Raw genomic sequence first — 20,996 nt, forward strand, 5'->3', positions numbered from 1 at the left:
GAGGAGGAGAAAGAACCCCAGAGGGTCTAAGGAGAGTTCCCTGCTTACAACAGAACAAATACTTTTTGGTATGTCTTGGATATATAATATTAATAACCCTATGTGACATCAAAGATCCCATTCCCTAGTGGCATAGTTTTCAATAAAATAAATACTAAAGTACACTAATATAAATTAAAACAACATCATGTAGTATTCTAGTCTTTAAGTATTAGAATAACATGGATCCTAGGGAAACCTTGAATAAATTTTGCAAATAATTTATTTTCCCTTTAATATGTTGGAACTTCCAATTGGAGAAGTGCTAATTCTGCTGAATATTATTTGTAAGGATTCTTAAATGGCCCACAAATCTATAAAAGTTTTGAGAACCGCCAAACTATTTCCAGGTATTTTGACAGGCTATAGCAACCAATTCAAAAACCTTTTAAAATACAGTAGGATCTTGGTGAAATGTTGCCAGTAACTTTTTTACAAGAAAAAAAGAAAAACATAAACGATAAAATTGTATATGCATTTTAAGATGGGTATTGTCTATGTTGGAAATGTTCTATATCTGTACTGTCCAATATGGTAGCCACTAGACACATGGGCCCTAGACACATGCACTGGATTTTAACACACATTTAATTTGAATTAATTTGAATTTAAACAGTCGAATGTATCTAGTGGCTACCTTCCTGGACTGCACAGTTATGTAAGCCCTTCTGCAGTTTTTAATAAATAATCTGGGGGTATTATACTCCATTCCAATAGTCTACAAAATAATAAGTACCTAAGAATGGTCCTTTGGCTAAACAGAAAAATCTATTTTTAGCATCAGTTGAACAAAGAGTCATCTTTTGGGAGCTTATCTCCACTCTTGCGTTTATGTTTTGTTCCATTATGTAATTTCATTTAGCAACTCTTAGGGATACATTTCAAGACAGCTGCATGATTCATAGGATGGTTCATTATGACCTAGGTCATTGGATTAAAGATAATACAAGCACATTTCAACAGACATAGAATTTCATCTACTTTACTGTCATGGAAGCTCAATTCTACCTTAAACATATGTTAGAAATATAAATAAAACTGTAAATCCAATGTTAAAGTTCCAAAACTTAACTTTTTTTTAAACTAATGACTACTACATCCTACTATTTGGAAATGTGTGCGTACAAGGGATGATCATTGAAAATTTTTTTACTGATAATGATAAATAAAAGATAAATGACGATATAAGATTTTTTGGAAACATTTGGAGAAGATGGAGCCCCAATACTGTCCAGGATCACACAGTACGGGCTACTGACCAGGATCACACAGTACGGGCTACTGACCAGGACCACACAGTACGGGCTACTGACCAGGCTCACACAGTACGGGCTACTGACCAGGCTCACACAGTACGGGCTACTGACCAGGCTCACACAGTACGGGCTACTGACCAGGACCACACAGTACGGGCTACTGACCAGGACCACACAGTACGGGCTACTGTCCTGGATCACACAGTACGGGCTACTGACCAGGATCACACAGTACGGGCTACTGACCAGGATCACACAGTACGGGCTACTGTCCTGGATCACACGGTACGGGCTACTGACCAGGATCACACGGTACGGGCTACTGACCAGGACCACACGGTACGGGCTACTGACCAGGACCACACGGTACGGGCTACTGACCAGGATCACACGGTACGGGCTACTGACCAGTATCACACGGTACGGGCTACTGTCCTGGACGACACAGTACGGGCTACTGACCAGGACGACACAGTACGGGCTACTGACCAGGACCACACAGTACGGGCTACTGACCAGGACCACACAGTACGGGCTACTGACCAGGACCACACAGTACGGGCTACTGACCAGGATCACACAGTACGGGCTACTGACCAGGACCACACAGTACGGGCTACTGACCAGGACCACACAGTACGGGCTACTGACCAGGATCACACAGTACGGGCGACTGACCAGGACCACACAGTACGGGCTACTGACCAGGACAATTCCTACTGGGGCTGTCGTTCCCATCTCTTTGAATCAGTCTCAAACCAAAGGACTACTTTAATTGTCTTTCTCACCCCTCCAAAGCGGCGACCCCATCTATGTGAAATTGGCAAGGCAGCAGAACCAGCCTCTGCTTGTTAAGTAGATGCTCTGATGACAGAGTTTCCAGTGGGCAGAGGATGGTGCACGTTATCCTGACATTATTTTGGAGATCTAAACTTGCTATATTTTTGTTGTTACAGAATAATATCTGGCTCACAATTACATTATTTGTTTTGTTTTGTTTTGTTTTTTTATTGGGAAGTTCCAACCCCCAAAATATGGCTCTCTTGGACCAGAACATGGCATTAGGCCTGAATACCCAGCATAGCTGTTTCCTGACCTTTTCAGGCTGTATCTTCTGTAAAGAGGGTAGAGACAGCATAAGGGTGACAAGGGGGAAAAATTCTTCAAACTTGGAAACTTATTTAAGCCTCACTCTCGATTTGGCAGCGCAGAAGACCAAAACAAAAACCCAATGCTTACAGCCAGTTAGCCAGGGACTTGACAGCCTGAACTCTCTAAGGAATCGTGACTTCAGATCATGAGTTAGCACCGTCACCGATCAAAAGCACATTTTATAGAGCAGACCCATGATTTACAAGCAGTCCTTGTGAAGATGCATTTAGACCTGCCAAGTTTCCTGGAATTGTCAGTGAGGCCCCTAACTCTGGGTCAGGAGGAATATCTGCCCAGAATGCTGGGCAGCCGGGCCAGCAATGTCAGGAATGGGAAGCTGGAGCCTGTGCTCTGTGGCCTCCCAGATGGGAGCCTCGTGACTTGGGATCAGCAGTGTACTCCCCCAGCAGCCGTATTCATCACTTTTCATTTTCCTGGCATCACTCATCTCATGGTTTCTCCCTTTCGTAGGTCACCCTGGTTGTAGGGTCTGAGGTCACTGCCAGGAGTGGTGCCCCTGGGCAAAAACGGTGTCACAGAGGCAGAGCTGGAGAGTACGTTTCAAAGGAAGGCAGAGGCATCAGGGCCAGGGCCACAGAACAGCCAAAACACAGGAATGGAGAGTGGATTTGGTGGGAAGGAGTCTGGCTGGTGTTTGAAGGAATGCAAATGCAGATAGGAGTAAGTGGCGAGAAAATAATAGCAATGACCAGAGAACATGCTTTCAGTGAGTTAGGAAGCCTGAATAACTTTTGAATACAAACAAAAAAAAGAGGACATGGCTTTAAGATGACATCTTTGAAGAAATCCATTGCTAAACCAGAACGATCTGGTAACATGATTTTGTAATATCAGCTACGCGCTGCTGATTAAAATGTCTGAGAATGTGCTGAACTTTCTAGGGTAAGTTGGCACAGGGTTCTAGGCTTGCACAGGAAGATGGACAAAGCCATCTACTCTCACAACTTGGAAACAAGAAGGAACCACCAACTCCAAAATCCCAAAGTCTCATTTTGGTATTTTATGAAATGTGCCTGTAATACAATACAATGCAAGTAAAATGAATCTACATCCCCAAAGTAAGTTTTGTGCCCTTGACTCTCTGGGATGAAATCAATTTGCTTGAACACTACTATCATGGCTCCCCAAATCTCAATAACTTCTCTTTTGAAATTGTCCTCAGAAGAAAGGCCACTCTCTAAATAATTCCCAAGATAGAAAATCCTGGTTCTGTGAAAAAGATTTGATTTTGGAAATAGCCAAATAAAATCAAGTGCCTTGTCTAGCAATTCCTTTGAGGAGTGCTGCTTTGGGTGAAAACTCATATGAAACATAAAATGAAGAGACAGCTTCTGTGTGCAGTTCACACACCATCCCTGAAGTCATCACCACTGGGATGAGGTGAGGAAAGGAAGGCTGGGTTTACCTGGTGGTGAAGTCACACTAACACTGAAAGGTGGTACCCAGAGCAAATTAAACTTAAGTAATTGCAAAATGATGAAGACACTTGAAAAAAATTTCTTCCTCGGATGAGAACATCTCAATTAAATAAGAGCTATAATTTTTGAGATAATAATGGGGACCACCCTTATTGCCTTCTCTTTGCATGAGGTCCCCCAAATTATGTAGGATCAGGAGGGAGGGATGGAGAGAGAGAGAGAGAAAGGGAGAGAGAGAGAGAGAAAGAGAGAGAGAGAGAGAAATATCTTGCAAACCACATTACCCCAGCCACTGCAGACAGGCAGAAGGAGAAGGGGGAAAGGTAGGTGGTCCATTGCCCAGGACCCCTAAGTCACTAGTATAAACAGGGTAGTGCAGACTTTTGCATGCTGGGTACTGGTTTTTCCTTCCCTCTGACATCCCTTTAATAAAAGTACGATTAGGGTCATCATCAATAAATATTCTCAAAAGTATTTCACGTGACCATTTCTATGGTCTACCAAGTGGAAAGAAAATAGAGTAGAAAAAACTAAAACAATGACATGAGTGTCATATAAATTTATCTTTAAGAGAGATAAATTTTTGATGGCAACTCTTTCCAAAAAAACATGAGCCTTGGCAAAAATACACTATGTAAAACTTTTACTTCAGCAAGAGGCTCACTTAGTATAACTTTAATACCCCCAAACATTTGCTCAGAAGAAATGTTTTAGTAAAACACGTACACACCCTCCCCACAATGAGAAATGTTTCAGTTATTGAAACCAGATTAAACATATTTCTACTGGAAAGAGAAAATGGATAAGATTTTAAAGCAGAGCATTGAGAAAGGATTTCCCACAGGTAATCTTCTGAAACTTATCTTAAAAACAAATAAACTGCCAGTTTCCCACAGATATGCCAGACAAAGTGTACAAAACGACATGATTTCTCCTCTAAATGCAGCATAATATATACATTCTACACTAAAGACATTTTGTGTTTTCCAAGTTTTTTAGTGACTTTTCTCTTTACAGGTGCTACCAGCAACAACTTCTTTCCTAATTCAACAAACTGGAGTGATGTCACACCAGCTCTCTGTATAACCTTTTGCATTCAATAATCAAGAAGCAGGTGTTTACTGGGGGATTGCTGCCTCCTTTGAGCCCTGTGTGTCTCTGTGTCCATCCCACCACCATCCACAGAGTTCTCCATCCCCTTGACCTTCACATCTACCTGATGTAAAAGTGCACCAATAAGCAATGTTCCAAGCTCATCAGCCTCTGGCAGGAGTAAGCAGATGGTGTATTTATAATTATAATATAGCGCAAATGAGAACTTTTAAGACATAAAAGTCAGTGCAACATTAAATAGACAGGCCAGATCAAAAAGAAACGGCAATTTGCTTCTCGAAAAGCTTACTGCTTTTTTAGCGTATCTGCCACTGTTCAAGCTGTATTTTAGTAAACTATCATACAATTCTTAATTTCCTGCAGTGAGCAGGCACTTCCTAGGATTAAGAATGCACACAGGCTCACTTCAGTTCTGCTGGACATGAAAGTGGTTTTAAAATCTTTCCATTCCTGTGCTTCTTTGCCAGTATTCTGTGTACAGGTGTATGCTTTCCTATTCTTGCTTATTTTGTTTCTTTGAGGAAGGAAACACTTGATAAGACTACTTTGTGTTTGGACATGGGGAGAAACCAACATTTTTAGAGGGACTCTTCTGGGCCAGAAGTTTTACGTTTGGCATTTCATATAATGCACAGGAAATTGGACGTGAGTGGAAGCAGGCAAAACCTGGAGAAGACCCAACTTCTGCACCCACCCACAGCCTTTGCAGTACGACCATCAAGAAGAAGGCTGCGGTTTGAGGAACGTGATGAATATTTGGTGAACCCTGGGCCAGTCACTCAAGATATGGAGATTAATTTTGTATGATTTCCTCTCTTGCAGCAAGCCCATCTGATAGGAAGAGATAGACTTATATGCAACTAACTATAGGACATTATATGTGAAATGACAAAATGATGCTTTCAACACGTAAGTCAGGCCACGTTGTGCCTCTGCCCAAAAGTTTCTACCAGCTCCTCTTTCCACTTCCAGTAAAGGACAAGGTCCTCATGATGATCAACTGATGGCCAACTTGGTTTCCCATCTACTTGCAAACTCCTGCTCCCCTCTCTGGCCACCTGGACCTCCTTGCTGTCCTGTCAACATGCCAGGTCACCTCATCCAGGAGCCTCTGCCTTTGCTGTCCCCCAGACAGCCACACAGCTTCCCTCTCTTCTCCTTCGTGTCTTTGCCCCAAACTTGCGGCAAAGGTCCCATATGCCACACCCCCCATCCTGGGCTCTGGAGCCTGCTCATCCTGGTCTGCATTCATTCCTTCCTGATAGAATTCATCACCTTCTAACAAACTATGCAGCCTACTTATTCACTGTGTTGATTTTCTGAATTCCCATTGCTGCTACTAGAATATAAGTTCCTTGAGGACAGGGATCTTCATGTCTGTTCTCTTTTCTTCTCCATCCCAAGCACATATAATAGCTCATGGCATACAGTAAGCCCACATAACATCTTGAAGGCATTAAAGAATAGCCCAGAGATACAGAAATGCAACTGGAAAAGCAGCTCTATTTTGATTGGGGCACCTCACAGGAGCCACACAAAGCCCCAGGTTGACTCAGAGGAAGAAGAGAGGGATGGAGGGGTAGTCTACACAGCCTGTTTAGAGGCTGGGATGGGGAGCTTGCAGGGTGGCTGAGCAGAACGCTGGGGTGGGGCAAAGAATAACTATGAGTCACCTCACGTCACTTTCTGGAAAGGCCTTGGGGTCTGATGGGAAAGATCTTACGCTCTCTCTCTCCTCCAACCCAGTCCCGTGAACTCATCTTAGAGTCTGAAGAGAATGACTTTCAAGGATTTTAGTATTTTATGGCAATTTTGTGACTCACAGTCCTTTCAGACGGACATGGTAGGGCAAGGCAGGCTATGCACCAGGGCCTGGAGTACAGCCTGGTGATGATCACCCAACAAACATTTATTATGTTGAATAAACTAGCGTTTGTTAAAAATTGAAAGTAGAATCTTTGAACATGATATTCCTTTGAAATTATATTCTGACATGATTTATGAGCCAGAAAGAAAACCATTTGCTATACTTTAGAATTACACATTTTTTTTAGGCTAAAAAAGAAGAAGTGTTTTTGTGTTACTTGATTATTGACCTTATTAACCTGGTCTGGCATCTGTGAGCCATTATTTGAACTTTACTGGCCCTCTTGGCACTTTATGACGATAGGATATTCTAAAAATTAACCTAGCCTGGAAGGAATGAGCCATTCAGAATATTGAAAAGAATGTGTCACAGGGCTGTGCAAAACACTGGAAGAGAGGGATTCTTAGGATAATCTGAACAAAGGAGATGTTATGGGAATGGGATGTAGCCTCCCTACTTTCAAGGGTATAACACTAAATGCTGAGTAAAAATACTGATTTACTAGTTAAGCATTTCTCCAACATGATTTTGAAGTCACAATAAAACACGCCTTTCACACTACAGCATAGTGAAGCTGAAAGTGAATCATGGTACCAGATCCGCCACTTTGCTAAAATAAACAGGATTCAGCTATCCACCGGCAGCCTCCCTCCTGCTAATGAAGTGGATTAGGATAACCCCCTGGTTTGAATATTCAGACTTCAACCACCCACCTGTCAGGTAAATGAGTGTAGGCCAGTAACCTTTGGCTCAAACTGAAGTTATCACCTTGAACATGCACATTTATAGATGCCTTCAAATATAGAGCTTTGATATATTTACAGCCAAGTTTTCTGATTAAACTTTAAGGCAGACTTTTAATGAGAGGCCCAATCTGTCCTTTGAGCTTCCACTGTTTCACTTCCATGGCGACTGGCAGATGACAGAAATAACTCCAGCAACATGGAAGTAGATCAATCACCATATTGTTTGTCCACATGTATAGAGCTCTTAATAGGGTCAAGCTGTAGATGTATTTAATTGAAACAGTCAACATATAAAAGGAAACCTACGAAACACTCTTTCGAAATGATTAGACTTCAATTCAGTCAAGAATCTGTCCCCATTCTTACTACTGCTGCCTTAAAATGGTACAACTTCTCTAAATGTGTTGAGTTTTAGTTTTTGCATCTTTAAAATGTAAATGTTAGTACAGCCCCGTTGTGGGGATTAAATAAGAGGATGTATGTAAAACAGATTACTTCCGGGCCTCAATAAATGGTAATGATTAATTTTATAAAATTTTATAAATAAGAAATCTTTGATTTAACAGTTAGTCCTATGTGTGAATTGAGCTTACAAGATGCTCACAAATCAAGTTGATAATTAACTGATTTTTTTCTTTTGAAACTGATAGTTCCATTTTCCATGATGCTCAGCTATGGGAAATCTGATTTTTTTTTTTTAATTTGACTTAATGTTTTCAACTCAAATTATAGGGGTCTTAGATATTTATGAGAAAAAGCCAAGGATGAGTATTAAATGAGTTCAAGATAAAAATAAAAGAAAGGCAGAACTTTATTGTTTTACTAGCTACATGTCTTAGAAGGTCTAGAAAACTGGTAAAAGCTAAATTCATACCTTTCATAGGTTAATTTGAGTATAAAATATTCCTTATTTCTGAATGTTTCTGGCCTCTTGGACCTAGAAGTGTGGACAGATAGAAGGGTAAAAAAAGGGCTGTAATCCACTTGTTTGCTTCCAAAGGATTCAAAATTACATATATTCCACCGTGATCACTGTATCATTGTCAAAGAGAGTCAATATAGATAGGAAGATGAAAAATAGTTCCTTTCAAGAATGGGATGCTTTTGAGAGAAAAAAAAAAAAACTATACCTAGAGAAAAAAAATCCTATAGCTTCCATTTCATCTTTTAACAAAACAAAATGAGATTAAAAAATCTAATAACGTTTGCTATGCTAATAACATCACTCAGTATTTCAAACATTATATGTTCTTACGTAAGCAAACAATAAGGACTATTTTGTATATATGATAAATGCACGTATATCAAATAATTTTTTCTACTTAATTAAAAAAAACTTTTTTTTAGACATTCCCTCCTGTGTCCTAAAACATTTCTGTAAAGGAGGTAGAACAGACCAGTGCTTTGAAAGAGCAGTGATCCAGGAGCTGGGAAATAGCACAGTTCCAGGGTTAGTCTGTGTGCGTGGACCTGGACTCAATGACTTCGAGGTCCGTCCCTTCCCAAGCACCATACACCTCCAGCTCTCCATCTAAAGTGGGTGCAACCTCTGAACCGGGTCATGCACTAGACCACCACGGGGAGGGGGGGGTCCATCTCAATGGGATGTTTTATTTACCATCCCCTTTTATCCACATAACCTTGGCATCACAAGAAGGTAAAAGTTACAAAGCCACTGAGGGATCAGGGCTTTACCTGAAAAAGACAATCATGTTTTTAATATTTAGCTGGGACAATCATTTAACTTGAATAGTTGAAATGCACTGAGAATTTTCAGCTTATGCTTCATTTATGTTCATATCACCTATGAAAAGCATCTCACAGTGACCGTACGATGCCATTTTTTAAAAATACTAGTTTATTTATTTATTTTTGGCTGCACTGGGTCTTCGTTGCTGCGCGCGGGCTTTCTCTAGTTGCGCCGAGCCGGGGCTACTTTTAGTTGCGGTGCGCAGGCTTCTCATTGCAGTGGCTTCTCTTGTTGCGGAGCTCGGGCTCTAGGCACGCGGGCTCAGTAGTTGTGGCTCGTGGGCTCTGGAGCGCAGGCTCAGTAGTTGTGGCGCATGGGCTTAGCTGCTCCGCGGCATGCGGGATCTTCCCGGACCAGGGTTCGAACCCGTGTCCCCTGCATTGGCAGGCGGACTCTCAACCACTGCGCCACCAGGGAATGCATGATGCCATTCTAACTCGCCCTGCCTCCTCTCTGTCTGCAGACATTTCTTGGGGGCCATGTGATGGCTAGGGGCTAGTGATAAAAGATGAAAATGGCCCTGCCCTCAGGTAGCTTTTAGTTTAGTTGGAAAGACATATGGATGCATAATAACCATAAATTGGTGACAGATATGAGTTTTGTTGTTACAGGAGCCTGGGGTAGGTAGTGGGCCTGGGGAAGGGTTTCTGGCCTAGAGGCACTGCCCAATAAATGCAGAAAGGATGAAATTAAGCTCTTCAGTTTAAGGAGTGCTTTTGGGGTTGTGGGTTCTTCATTCCAGGAATGAATGCACAGAGATTAAAAGGTCTCAGGCCCTTTTATACTGAAAAGAAGTATAAAATAGCTTAAAACAAGATAGGCCTCCAATAGATTAATTCTGGAGGGTTGACTGAATATAGCCTGCACCCAAAAATTATCAAAACTGAAGTATTAAGTGGTACACACACACACACACACACACACACACATTACAACATTTACATGTTTTTGAAAAAAAATTGAGGTTGGTAGCCACTTTTTACCAAGAGCTGATTTTAACTGCAGCTAATAAATGTGTATATTGAAACTATAAGAACAAGTACGTATCTTAAAGAAATAACTAAGGGCACATTTCAAAATCAAACTTGACAAAGTGTAACTAATCCTACCCTAATCACAATTATCTTCAGAACAGTTCTGTATATGTGTTGATGCATTTATACTGTGTTCCTTTATACGATTAACCCCAAAGAATAATTTCATGCTGTTTTTTTTTAAGGAGGGAAAATGTGTTCCAGATGCCCTTACAAACTCAGAATGTATGTCATATTTAGATCACATATCAACCCGGAAATAGGAACTAGGCACACATTTGCATATTTACATAGGTAAGTATATATAAAGCAGATAGAACATGAGCAATTCACAGACATTCCTGCAGAAAATATGCTTATAATTCCGAGTTACTCTATAATCATATTGTATTATTCATTTCCTTCACTCACAGCACAGAGGGCGTCTCTCCGAAGTTGTAGAGCACTCGTAAAAAAGGCAGGAGGGGACACCATAGCCATTTGACAGGCCTGCTTCCTGCCTGGCTCCTTGTAGCCCAAGGACCAACACAGCAGAGGGCCCCATCCCCGCACGTACCTGGCTGAAACTCTGGCCTGCACCTCGGGCTTGTGCGCTGCGGGCAGGGAGCTGCGACGGGGCTGTCTCACCCAGGGCCAAGGTCTGGTTGCTATGGTAGCTGGCTGGATACTGGAAGGACCCTTCAGGTTTGGAATTGAGCTGGAGTGCACTCTGGGAGAGCAGGCTGGGCCCTGCATTGAAAGTCATTTAGAGCAGTAAGTGACAGCTTCAGTGAAGCAGAAATGACATGTATTATTTATTGAAGAGTAGCCTAGAATTATCACACGCACATGATTCCAGCCATCTATGCTTTGAATTCTGAGAACTAAAATGACCGTATAATTCGACTCCAGGTCTTAAGTGGGATTTTTTTTTTTTTCTTTTGTTGGTTTAAAAGTTCTCCAAAGAGTAGATTTTTTTCAGATGATCTCATCCTGACCTACATAAAGACATTTCTTACAAGACAAATTAGTTAATCAAGCAGTTGTTTTTATATCAGACAATATTGGAAACATTTGAAATAATTGAAAGGTCTACCTTTTGATACATGTTAATTGCGTTAATATAATTATATCTCCTACTTAATTATCAGGATGCTAAAACACTCAAAACCTTCCAATCAGTAACACATTCTCTTGTATAAACAGTGATGTAATACCTCAATGCCTGAAGGGTAGACAGTATGTAAAATATTAATAGCTCTCATACAATGTAGAATTCACCCTGATCTCACATGATCTCTGACGGCTAGTTATCTTTGCCATCCCAGCAATGCACAGCAGGAGAACAAAGAGGAGATACAGTGTTTAAATCGGTGCCGCTAATGTGGCTGATACTACATGTGATGGAGAAAGGAGTTCCTGGCCTCATTATTTAATTATACTTTGTATGAGAAAATGTGGTTTATTTTCTTACTTTCTTTTTAGATGGGATCTTTGCCACAGTTTGCCCATTTCCTTTGTCAGCAAATTTTCTTTAATCAAATTTCATACTCACTTTGGGAATGAAAAGAAGTACAGAAGAGTGTAAGGATACTACTATTTTCTACTGTGTGTGTTTGAGAGGGAACTGGGATAAGTGGAGTGAGTTGGGTGGAGGAGGGGGGACGTGGCATCACAAGTTTTCTCATGTTATCTTAACCATAGTACAACATCACTTCTTCTTTGAAGGAGGGTAATTATATACACATGGATTATGGTATAATCATTATCCCATCCTTAATCTGCCTCTTTGGCTGTTTTAGACAATAGTATAATTTCTAATAAGTGTAAGCAAACTTCAAGTTCCTTACTTCTTTCTTTCTAAGGACAGGACATGGCTTTTTATTTCAAATGAGACTGCAGATCTGACATGACATGGGCCATTTTTTTTTGCGGGAAAATAACATGTCTTCTCTTAATAAGCATAGGTTCACATAATCTTTGCCTTCAAGACCTTACCCTGCCTTCTAATTCCCTGATGGAACGTCTAAACAATGCAAAAATAGTTTTTCATCATCAGATATTGGATAATAAGTCAATTAGCTAAAACAGGTAAAACTTGGTATTTCAGAATCTATACAGTTTCTGGAAAAAAGTCAAGCAAGGAAATAAAACCATTTCCATCCAGTCCCAATTTCATCATGAAGGGCATAACAAAAGTACAGTTGTAATCCTTTTTCTTGCAATTTAGAAAACAGAGTTCCAAGAAAATAGTATATACCAGATGGTGAAGTTTGCGATAGCTTGCAAAAAATCATTTAATCCATACTAATGGTATAATAGGGCTAATCACCAGAATATAATGCATCTATGGGGAGTGCAATCAGAGTTTCATTCTGGATGCCAAGAACATACTTTCCCCACTGCTGCTGTCGAAACTGTCAGGCATGGAGACGGAATCAAGGGGTGGTCTCTGATGCCCAGGCAATGGGCAGGCTGAGATGTGGGAGAGCCTCTGGAAGGGAAGAGGGACCAATGATGGGGCAGAGGCAGATGGGAACTGACTGCAAAATGGAGGAGGATGAGGTAGGTACTGGGACGACAGTGATGAACTGTAGCCAAGGGCTTTCCCCCCTGGTCCCTACCCTCCTTCCTGAAGGTCACTGCTCAATGGAGGGGAGTGAGTCACGGCAGAATAAGAGAGGGCCTTTAAGGTCAGTGGTCAGCATTCTACCTACCAATGGGCAGCTTCCCACTGAGACTTCTTTGGCTATTTCTTTCAGGACAGTCCACCCTGACACAATGGTTTGCACTGGCCATGTCCCCTCCTCCACAATAATGCATCTCCAGGGCAATGAAAGTTGAAACAGATACAATAGTGCAAAGACTTTTGGAGATGTCAATAAAATAGAAAAAAATCTTTAGTGTCATATAAATAATTTACCAATCTATAAAGCAAAAACACTGCATGTCCTGGTTATTTGCCTTTTTAAAGAGATGATGTGACTTTGCTCTGATGAACTTGCATATGTAGCTAGCAAGTCAAACAAACTTGTCAATTCTGAATAGATTCATAAAATAGTCTCTAGAACCTACAAATGCTCTCCAGGCAGGATCTAAAGGTGGCACTTGAGAGTCCCATTTTTGGTTTTTTTTTTTTTAACATCTTTATTGGAGTATAATTGCTTTACAATGGTGTGTTAGTTTCTGATTTGTAACAAAGTGAATCAGCTATACATATACATATATCCCCATATCTCCTCCCTCTTGCGTCTTCCTCCCACCCTCCCTATCCCACCCCTCTAGGTGGACACAAAGCACCGAGCTGATATCCCTGTGCTATGGGGCTGCTTCCCACTAGCCATCTATTTTACATTTGGTAGTGTGTATATGTCCATGCTACTCTCTCACTTCATCCCAGCTTACCCTTCCCCCTCCCCGTATCCTCAACTCCATTCTCTATGCCTGCGTCTTTATTCCTGTCCTGCCCCTAGGTTTTTCAGAACCATTTTTTTTTTTTAGATTCCATATATATGTGTTAGCATACGGTATTTGTTTTTCTCTTTCTGACTTACTTCACTCTGTATGACAGACTCTAGGTCCATCCACCTCACTACAAATAGTCCCATTTTGAAGCAATTTCAATCAAAAATATGATTTATGTGCTCCTGAAATATGCATCATGAAATAATCAAATCTGTGCATCTTTTATAGAATCAGTCGTGTATTTGATTAATACTCCATGAAAACAAACCAAGATTCTCTGTCTCATTACTTTGTTCACACATGTCAAGCACGGAACCAAGATGTACTTTGACAAAGGTAATTGCGACAATAAGCAATATATCATAATATTACAACACTGACATAGCACCTGGCAAGGACAAAGCAGCCAGGACAATAACCAAAACACCACATGCATTTTAGAATGATTTTTCCCATTGCTTACTAGGCTTCAAATGAATGGCATTTATTCACTCCAATTTTAGAGAGCGCAGATATACGAGAATATGAAAAAGGTTAAAATTATAGGACAATTCTTAATTACTTTATAATAAAAGTAAAACTTACATGTAACTAACTCTTGATTAGCTTTGCTAACATTACTGTGCATTGGGGTAGAAAATACAATTTTCTAGAGATTTCAAAAACATTTAGAGTTTTGGGCTTTAAATGATGATTTTTTTTTTTCTCAAGAACTTAGGACATTCTATCAAGTCTTGTTTGGGCTAGAGGTAAAATTAGGCTGTATTCCTGACGACATGAAGTATATCCACCACTGGGGGATGGGGACAATGTAAGAGGATTTCTTGGGATGCTCGGTGGGGACAGGAAGAGACTGGGATTTAAAATTCCACCTAGGGAAATGGAATGTTGCCTTTAGTGTAATTAATTGCTCCAGAAGAAACTTCAACTATGAGTAACAGTTGATCACCATGTCCTATTAGGTCACCAAAAGCAGAGGCCACCCTCTCGCATGTATGCTTCCAGGACATTGACCTAAGAGGTCACAGGTGACTTCTTTGACCTTTCTGGACCTTCTCCATCTTGGGACAGTCCTCAAAGCTAAGCCCAGGAGTCCTATTCAAAATATCTCAGCCCTGGGGGCTAGGAAGGAGAGGGGGAACTGTTTATTGATGAATTGATAAAAGTCAAAAGAGTATGTGCCCCTGATCTGCTCAAGACACACTAGTTCAGGGACTTCCCTGGTGGTCCAGTGGTTAAGGACTCTACGCTTCCAAGGCAGGGGGCACTGGTTCGATCCCTGGTCGGGGAATTAAGATCCCACGCTCTGCATGGTGTGGACAAAAAAAAAAAAAAAAAAAGACACACTAGTCCCAAATGGACAGAGGGGAGAAATTCCAAAGGAACTACAGAGTTGAGGGACATGGGACCCACCATTGATCCTTGGAGAGCATCTTAGTGTCATACCAATATCTTAATATGTCTTCAAATATCAATATATGAATGGACTAAAGACCACCTAGCAACCCGTGAAAAAAAATGCCCTTGTATCTTTGTCATTATTCTGAGAAGTGTAAACAGGAGTGTGGAGAGGTTAAGCGGTCAGCCAGTGTTGTACACTCCGTAAAATGAAGATGAGACCCTATTCTTGTCTTCTACCTTCAGCTCTGGGAGTTGTGGTTGGTTAACATCAAAGCATATTGAAGTCATATACACACATCAACATTTTAAGGTTGAAAAATTCTTTCATCAGTTTATTTGCGGGAGAGATCTTCATGCCTCAGATTGTGGTACTGTTTCCCCAAAAAACCTCTCCTTAGAGATTCCAGGTGTTGGCTGGAGGAAGTCTGCTGTCCTCCAGGAGTAGGGCAGAAGTCAACCTCAGCAGATGGAAAGGCTGAAGGGTTCATTTCTTGCATAAAAATCCAGACTCACTTATAGGTTGTATTAACATACACTAAAACATACAGTCAGTTTCTCCTTAAACTAACTAGATAGTTTAGAGTTTTCCTGATTATGTGCACTCATTATCTTTACATGGATTTAAAAAAGACTTCATTTGGAATTGCTTATTCTTGTCTCCTTTAGCTAAATATTGGTCCCAGAAAACTGTAAACCTTAATTAAATTACATACTTTGCAATAACAAAGAAAAGGTCAGAGGTCTACAAAGTGGCATTCCCCAGTCATTATTTGGGTCACAATCATGCCGGTTGGAGCAGGTGTGTGTTGGAAAAAAATCCAGGACTGGAACTCAGCAGACCTGGTGGACTCTAGTCCATTTCCACGTTTATGAAAGCACAGATGATGATGATGAGGAGGAGGAGGAGGAGGAGGAGGAAGAAGAAGAAGAAGACGATGATGATGATGATGATGAAAATGATGATGAGGATATCAATACCAGCTCACCTTTCCTGAGTGTTAAGTTCCAGGAACTGTCCTGAGCAGTTTACATCTATTAACCCCTGGAATCTTAACAAGATCCCAATAAACGTGCCGTTATCCCCCTTTATGACGACAGAGCTGAAGGTCCCAACGACTGAGACCACACACACAGACGCCTGGTGCAAGCAAGGCAGTCTGGCTTTACAGTGTGTGTTCTTTCCACGCTTCATTATTCGTTCTCTAAAATTTTAATATCTACAAATTTGAGTACCTAATGAGATAATGGATGTGAAAGTGCTTGGAAAAATATAAACTGCTACACAAATGTCGGTTATTAGTATTATTATCTAATTATCTAATTACTGAGCCACATGATCTGAGAATAAAACTCTGATTGGAATTTGTCCTGAAAACCTTATTATAGTACTGTCCCATATATCAGTGTTTTCTTTCAACAGTCTGTGAGCTTTCATTCTGCAAAGGAGACATACAAGGCATAGATCATTAAAATGGCTTGAAATTAAAACCAAACCAAATAAAACCTAGTGTCAGAGCCAAGAGATGGGGAAGAGAAAGTTCTCTCTTAGCCTGAAATTCCCATCTTTATCAACCTCAAAACATTCTCAAACTGCAAGTGCTGTTTAAATATCACCTCCTCCATGCAGCCTGCCCTGATGCCTGATTGCCCTGGGGAAATTAACCCTACCCCCATCATGCTACCTTAACACTCTGCACAGACCAGACTCTGAGGAATTTCAACAGAGACATGTGTACAGTATTACACAGAAGGAGAGTAATAGGATAAAAACAGGGAGTCTGAACATTTATGTGAAGGCAGCAGGACTCTGGGATTAGATACTTGAGACACTAGAGGCCAGGGATTTCCTGGAGTGCAGAGAAAGGAAACCGGTAATAATGGAGGAAACCTGAACTGCGGTAGTGGCCAGGGTAGGAGGGAAGAGACAGTGCACATTTAAGAGGCATTCTTTTTAAAAAGCTCATCGGTACTTGGGGACTAAGTAGACAGGAAGGGAAGGACAGCCGAAAGGACTGGACACTCTTCAGCTGATCTCTAGCAGGATCTCGCTGACACTGCAGTGGGTGCTGGGGAGATTCCCACAGTGCAGAGTAAGTCCTTCTAGAAAGCCGAGCAGACAAGACAGCACTCTTAGGGTCAGGTGCACACCTTCTGTTTCTACAAGTTTTAAGGTGATTTATTGGCAGTTGCTAATTCTGGTCTGCTTCAGTTGAACATCTGTCCCAGAACTCAACAAATATTCACTAAAGGAGTGTGAAAAAAGCAAAAACTCCCCTCACATGTCATTCCAAGGGAAGGATTAGCAAGAGACATATGTTGGGGACCCCGTGTTTTGGGGAAGGACAGGCTTAATCTTAAAATTACAGAGTTGTTGGAGATGGTGGGAGTTCACATAGTTAGAAAGGGAGTCTGGGCTTGATTTTAATACTGGCTCTAACAGACCTGACTCTCTTTCTAGATTTTAAAAAATTTCCAAGATCAAAGTTTGGTTATATGTTAGTGAAATTTTAGGACAGAGATGTAATTATCCAAGTCATCAGTAGTGGAAGCTGAAGCTACAAGAACAAGACAAGGTCTCTAAGTGGTAACTAAGATATCAATTTAATTCCGAGGGATTATTTTACCATCAAAAGAGTTATTGACAAGAATGCACTGAAATAAACAGCTATGAGATCTAGGCAATGTCTCGCATAGGCGCTCAATGAATGTTTTGTTAGGTTGTTAATTCAGGATAATCAGGAATAATAAACACACACGTTGAGACAGACAAATTCAGGACTGAATAACTGACAAAGGCAGCTTTGTTTAGATTTCCGTTTGTCAGGAAGTTTAGAAACATTCTTTACTTACTCTTAGGTTAAACTGACTCTTTCAAAATAATATAAAATCTTATCTTTACGTAGATCATGAAAAATAAAGCCAATAAGATTCACACACATATCGATAACCGTCAGAGAATTTGCGTTCATTTCCACCCTCTTGTTATCCAATCTTTGTGGAAGGCTAAGAATAATTTGAAGGTTAAGTATTATTTTATTTTAAATGAGAATAAATTCTTAGAGCAGCAACACATAAAAAGAAAGGGGAAATCTTTTAGTGGAAAATGTTGAGTAAGAAGAAAGGAAATAGTGGAAATTATATATATATATATATATATATATATATACGTGTGTATATATATATACACACACACACACACACAAAAGGGCTATTATAAATTCCAAAATCAATGAGAAAAATTGTCAATTATTTGTAAGGTGATTGAACTGATTTAAATCAAGCTTAAAGCACTTTAGTCATATCTAACTACAAGTTAACTCTACAGCGTAAAAGTACTGACTTTTGCTTAAGTTGCACTACTAATCAGTTTCATTCATAGCAGCAGTTTCTTCTTTACGGGCTCTGGATGAACTTGCCAATTGACAAACCCACTTGGAATAAGAGGTAGTTAGTAGTGATAAACTAGTTGTTTTCTCCTGATCTTCACTAGTAACTTGAAAAGATCATAGGTAGGAGTCTCACTAACCTAAAATCTACCAGCCCTAAAATTAACTGAGGGCAAAAGCTCGAGCGGCCCATTTATGTAAGAAAGCCCAGGGCTCTTGTGGTTGTTCCGTAGGCAGATGTGTTCTTAAACTTGATTTCTAAGTCTCGTTCTTCAGAATATCAGTTTCATCTGGTCAGCTCCTTTCAGTGTATAATGCTTTAGTAAAAGTGAGAACTTTAATGGTCCCAAGAATACAGAAGTACTCATTTAGTTTTGTTTTTTTTTTAATTAATTAATTTATTTATTCATTTTTGGCTGTGTTGGGTCTTCGTTTCTGTGCGAGGGCTTTCTCTAGTTGTGGCAAGCGGGGGCCACTCTTCATCGCGGTGCGCGGGCCTCTCACTATCGCGGCCTCTCTTGTTGCGGAGCACAGGCTCCAGACGCGCAGGCTCAGCAGTTGTGGCTCACGGGCCCAGTTGCTCCGCGGCATGTGGGATCTTCCCAGACCAGGGCTCGAACCCGTGTCCCCTGCATTGGCAGGCGGATTCTCAACCACTGCGCCACCACGGAAGCCCATGAATTTAGTTTTTAAACTGATTTAGATTCAATCAATGCTACTGGCCTAACTAGTCCGCTTTTTCAACTTTGACTACTGTATGTGAAATAACCAAAGATGGGTAAAGCTTTCACACTAAATACAATAACTCAGTTTCTTTACAGCTGTATACAATGGAGGGAAATGAGCAAAATGACATTTATCACCAGAAATAAACTTCAAATATAAAACTTTGGTTTAAAATGTACAGCTCAAGAATTTTATTGCGCATGGGATTTTTACATAATGTTCTAATCATAGAATGGTATTTTTATAGCTTGCTCTAGTCCCCAACTATTTCCTTGAACAGTTTTGTCTTTGGATTATTTACCATTTAAAAAAATTAATGTAGCACAAAATGAGGAAAAGCATTACATATATTTCTTTATAAATTAACAGTCTAAAGATAATAGATTCATATTTCTCACTATCAATAACTGTGAAAAGAAATAGAAAACTAATACAAATCAGTTTAGGAGAAAACAAAATTTAAAAGCTAAATTCTGAAAACATTACAATGTATTTATGGAATTACACTAGCTTAAAGAACCAGTTTTTGATTTGCCGCAAATCACAGACTTTTCCCTAGATGCCTGCATGGTTTGCTCACACATTTATTCAGGTCCCTGATCAAGTATCTTCTCACAAAGGATGACTTCCTGGCCCTTTGATCATTCTCTCAAAACGAGAGTGGTTTTGGGACTTCCCTGGTGGTCCAGTGGTTAAGATGGCACTTCTACTGCAGGGGGTACGGGTTTAATCCCCGGACGGGGAACTAAGACCCCACATGCCCCAAAGAGCTTTTATTTACCATATGAGTGACATAGAATACTATTTACGATACTAAAACTGGGAAGTGTTTAAAAGAGAAGGCTGCGTCACACACTTTCCATGAGCCGTCAGACCGATGATGCTATCAAGTGCCACGTAGCATCCGGGAAGCTTCACTGAACACTCATCATGTGTGACTCTCATTCTTTTTTTGTTGTTGTTTAATTTATTTTATTGAAGTATAGTTGATTTACAATGTTGTGTTAATTTCTGCTGTACAGCAAAGTGATTCATTTATACATATATATACATTCTTTTTCATATTCTTTTCCATTATGGTTTATCACAGGATACTGAATACAGGTCCCTGTGCTATACAGTAGGACCGTGTTGTTTATCCATCCTATATATAGTAGTTTGCATCTGCTAACCCCAAAATCCCAATCCATCCCTCTCCCACCGCCGCCCCGCCCTTGGCAACCACAAGTCTGTTCTCTATGTGACTCCTCTCATTGTGTGAGAATAAGCATGGAAAGGCAAAGAGCATCATGGGATTACTGTGAAAACGGGTGCCTTTGCAGCTCCCCTTGAAAGGTTCTCAAGGACCCCCAGGAATCCCAAGTGCACTCTGGGAAACACTGCCCTACTCTACCCCCCACTGGCTTTGTCATTGCTGGAGGCAACTACCTACCTACCTGACTTTACAGTATTTAGAGTGCTTGATTTCAGTCTTTTTTGCCTAGAATGTAAATGCCACAAGGGCAGAGACTCTCTGTGCTACTGTTAATAAGTGCTTAATACAGACTTTTAAAAAAAGAATGTTAACACCTACCTGTGCCTATAGTGATACAATAAAAAGCCAGTATGTTAAGATTTGATTTTATCAGTTGCTGTTGAAGTGA

The 20,996-nt window shown here is 40.5% G+C and overlaps 1 protein-coding gene across 3 annotated transcripts in view; it reads right to left on the reverse strand.

Moving 5' to 3' along the window:
- CTNND2 (catenin delta 2) overlaps positions 1–20,996 on the reverse strand; it is a 975,434-nt gene that overhangs the window by 437,148 nt on the left and 517,290 nt on the right. For 2 of the 3 annotated variants that reach the window (XM_061189131.1, XM_061189130.1), the window contains exon 6: positions 10,953–11,125. The exons of the other annotated variant lie outside the window; for it this stretch is intronic. In XM_061189131.1, the coding sequence (XP_061045114.1) occupies positions 10,953–11,125 (173 nt within the window). The remainder of the gene's footprint in view (positions 1–10,952; positions 11,126–20,996) is intronic. 3 annotated transcript variants of the gene reach the window in all.

Source organism: Eubalaena glacialis, chromosome 4 (genome assembly GCF_028564815.1).
Source record: "Eubalaena glacialis isolate mEubGla1 chromosome 4, mEubGla1.1.hap2.+ XY, whole genome shotgun sequence".
Classification (NCBI taxonomy): Eukaryota; Metazoa; Chordata; class Mammalia; order Artiodactyla; family Balaenidae; genus Eubalaena; species Eubalaena glacialis.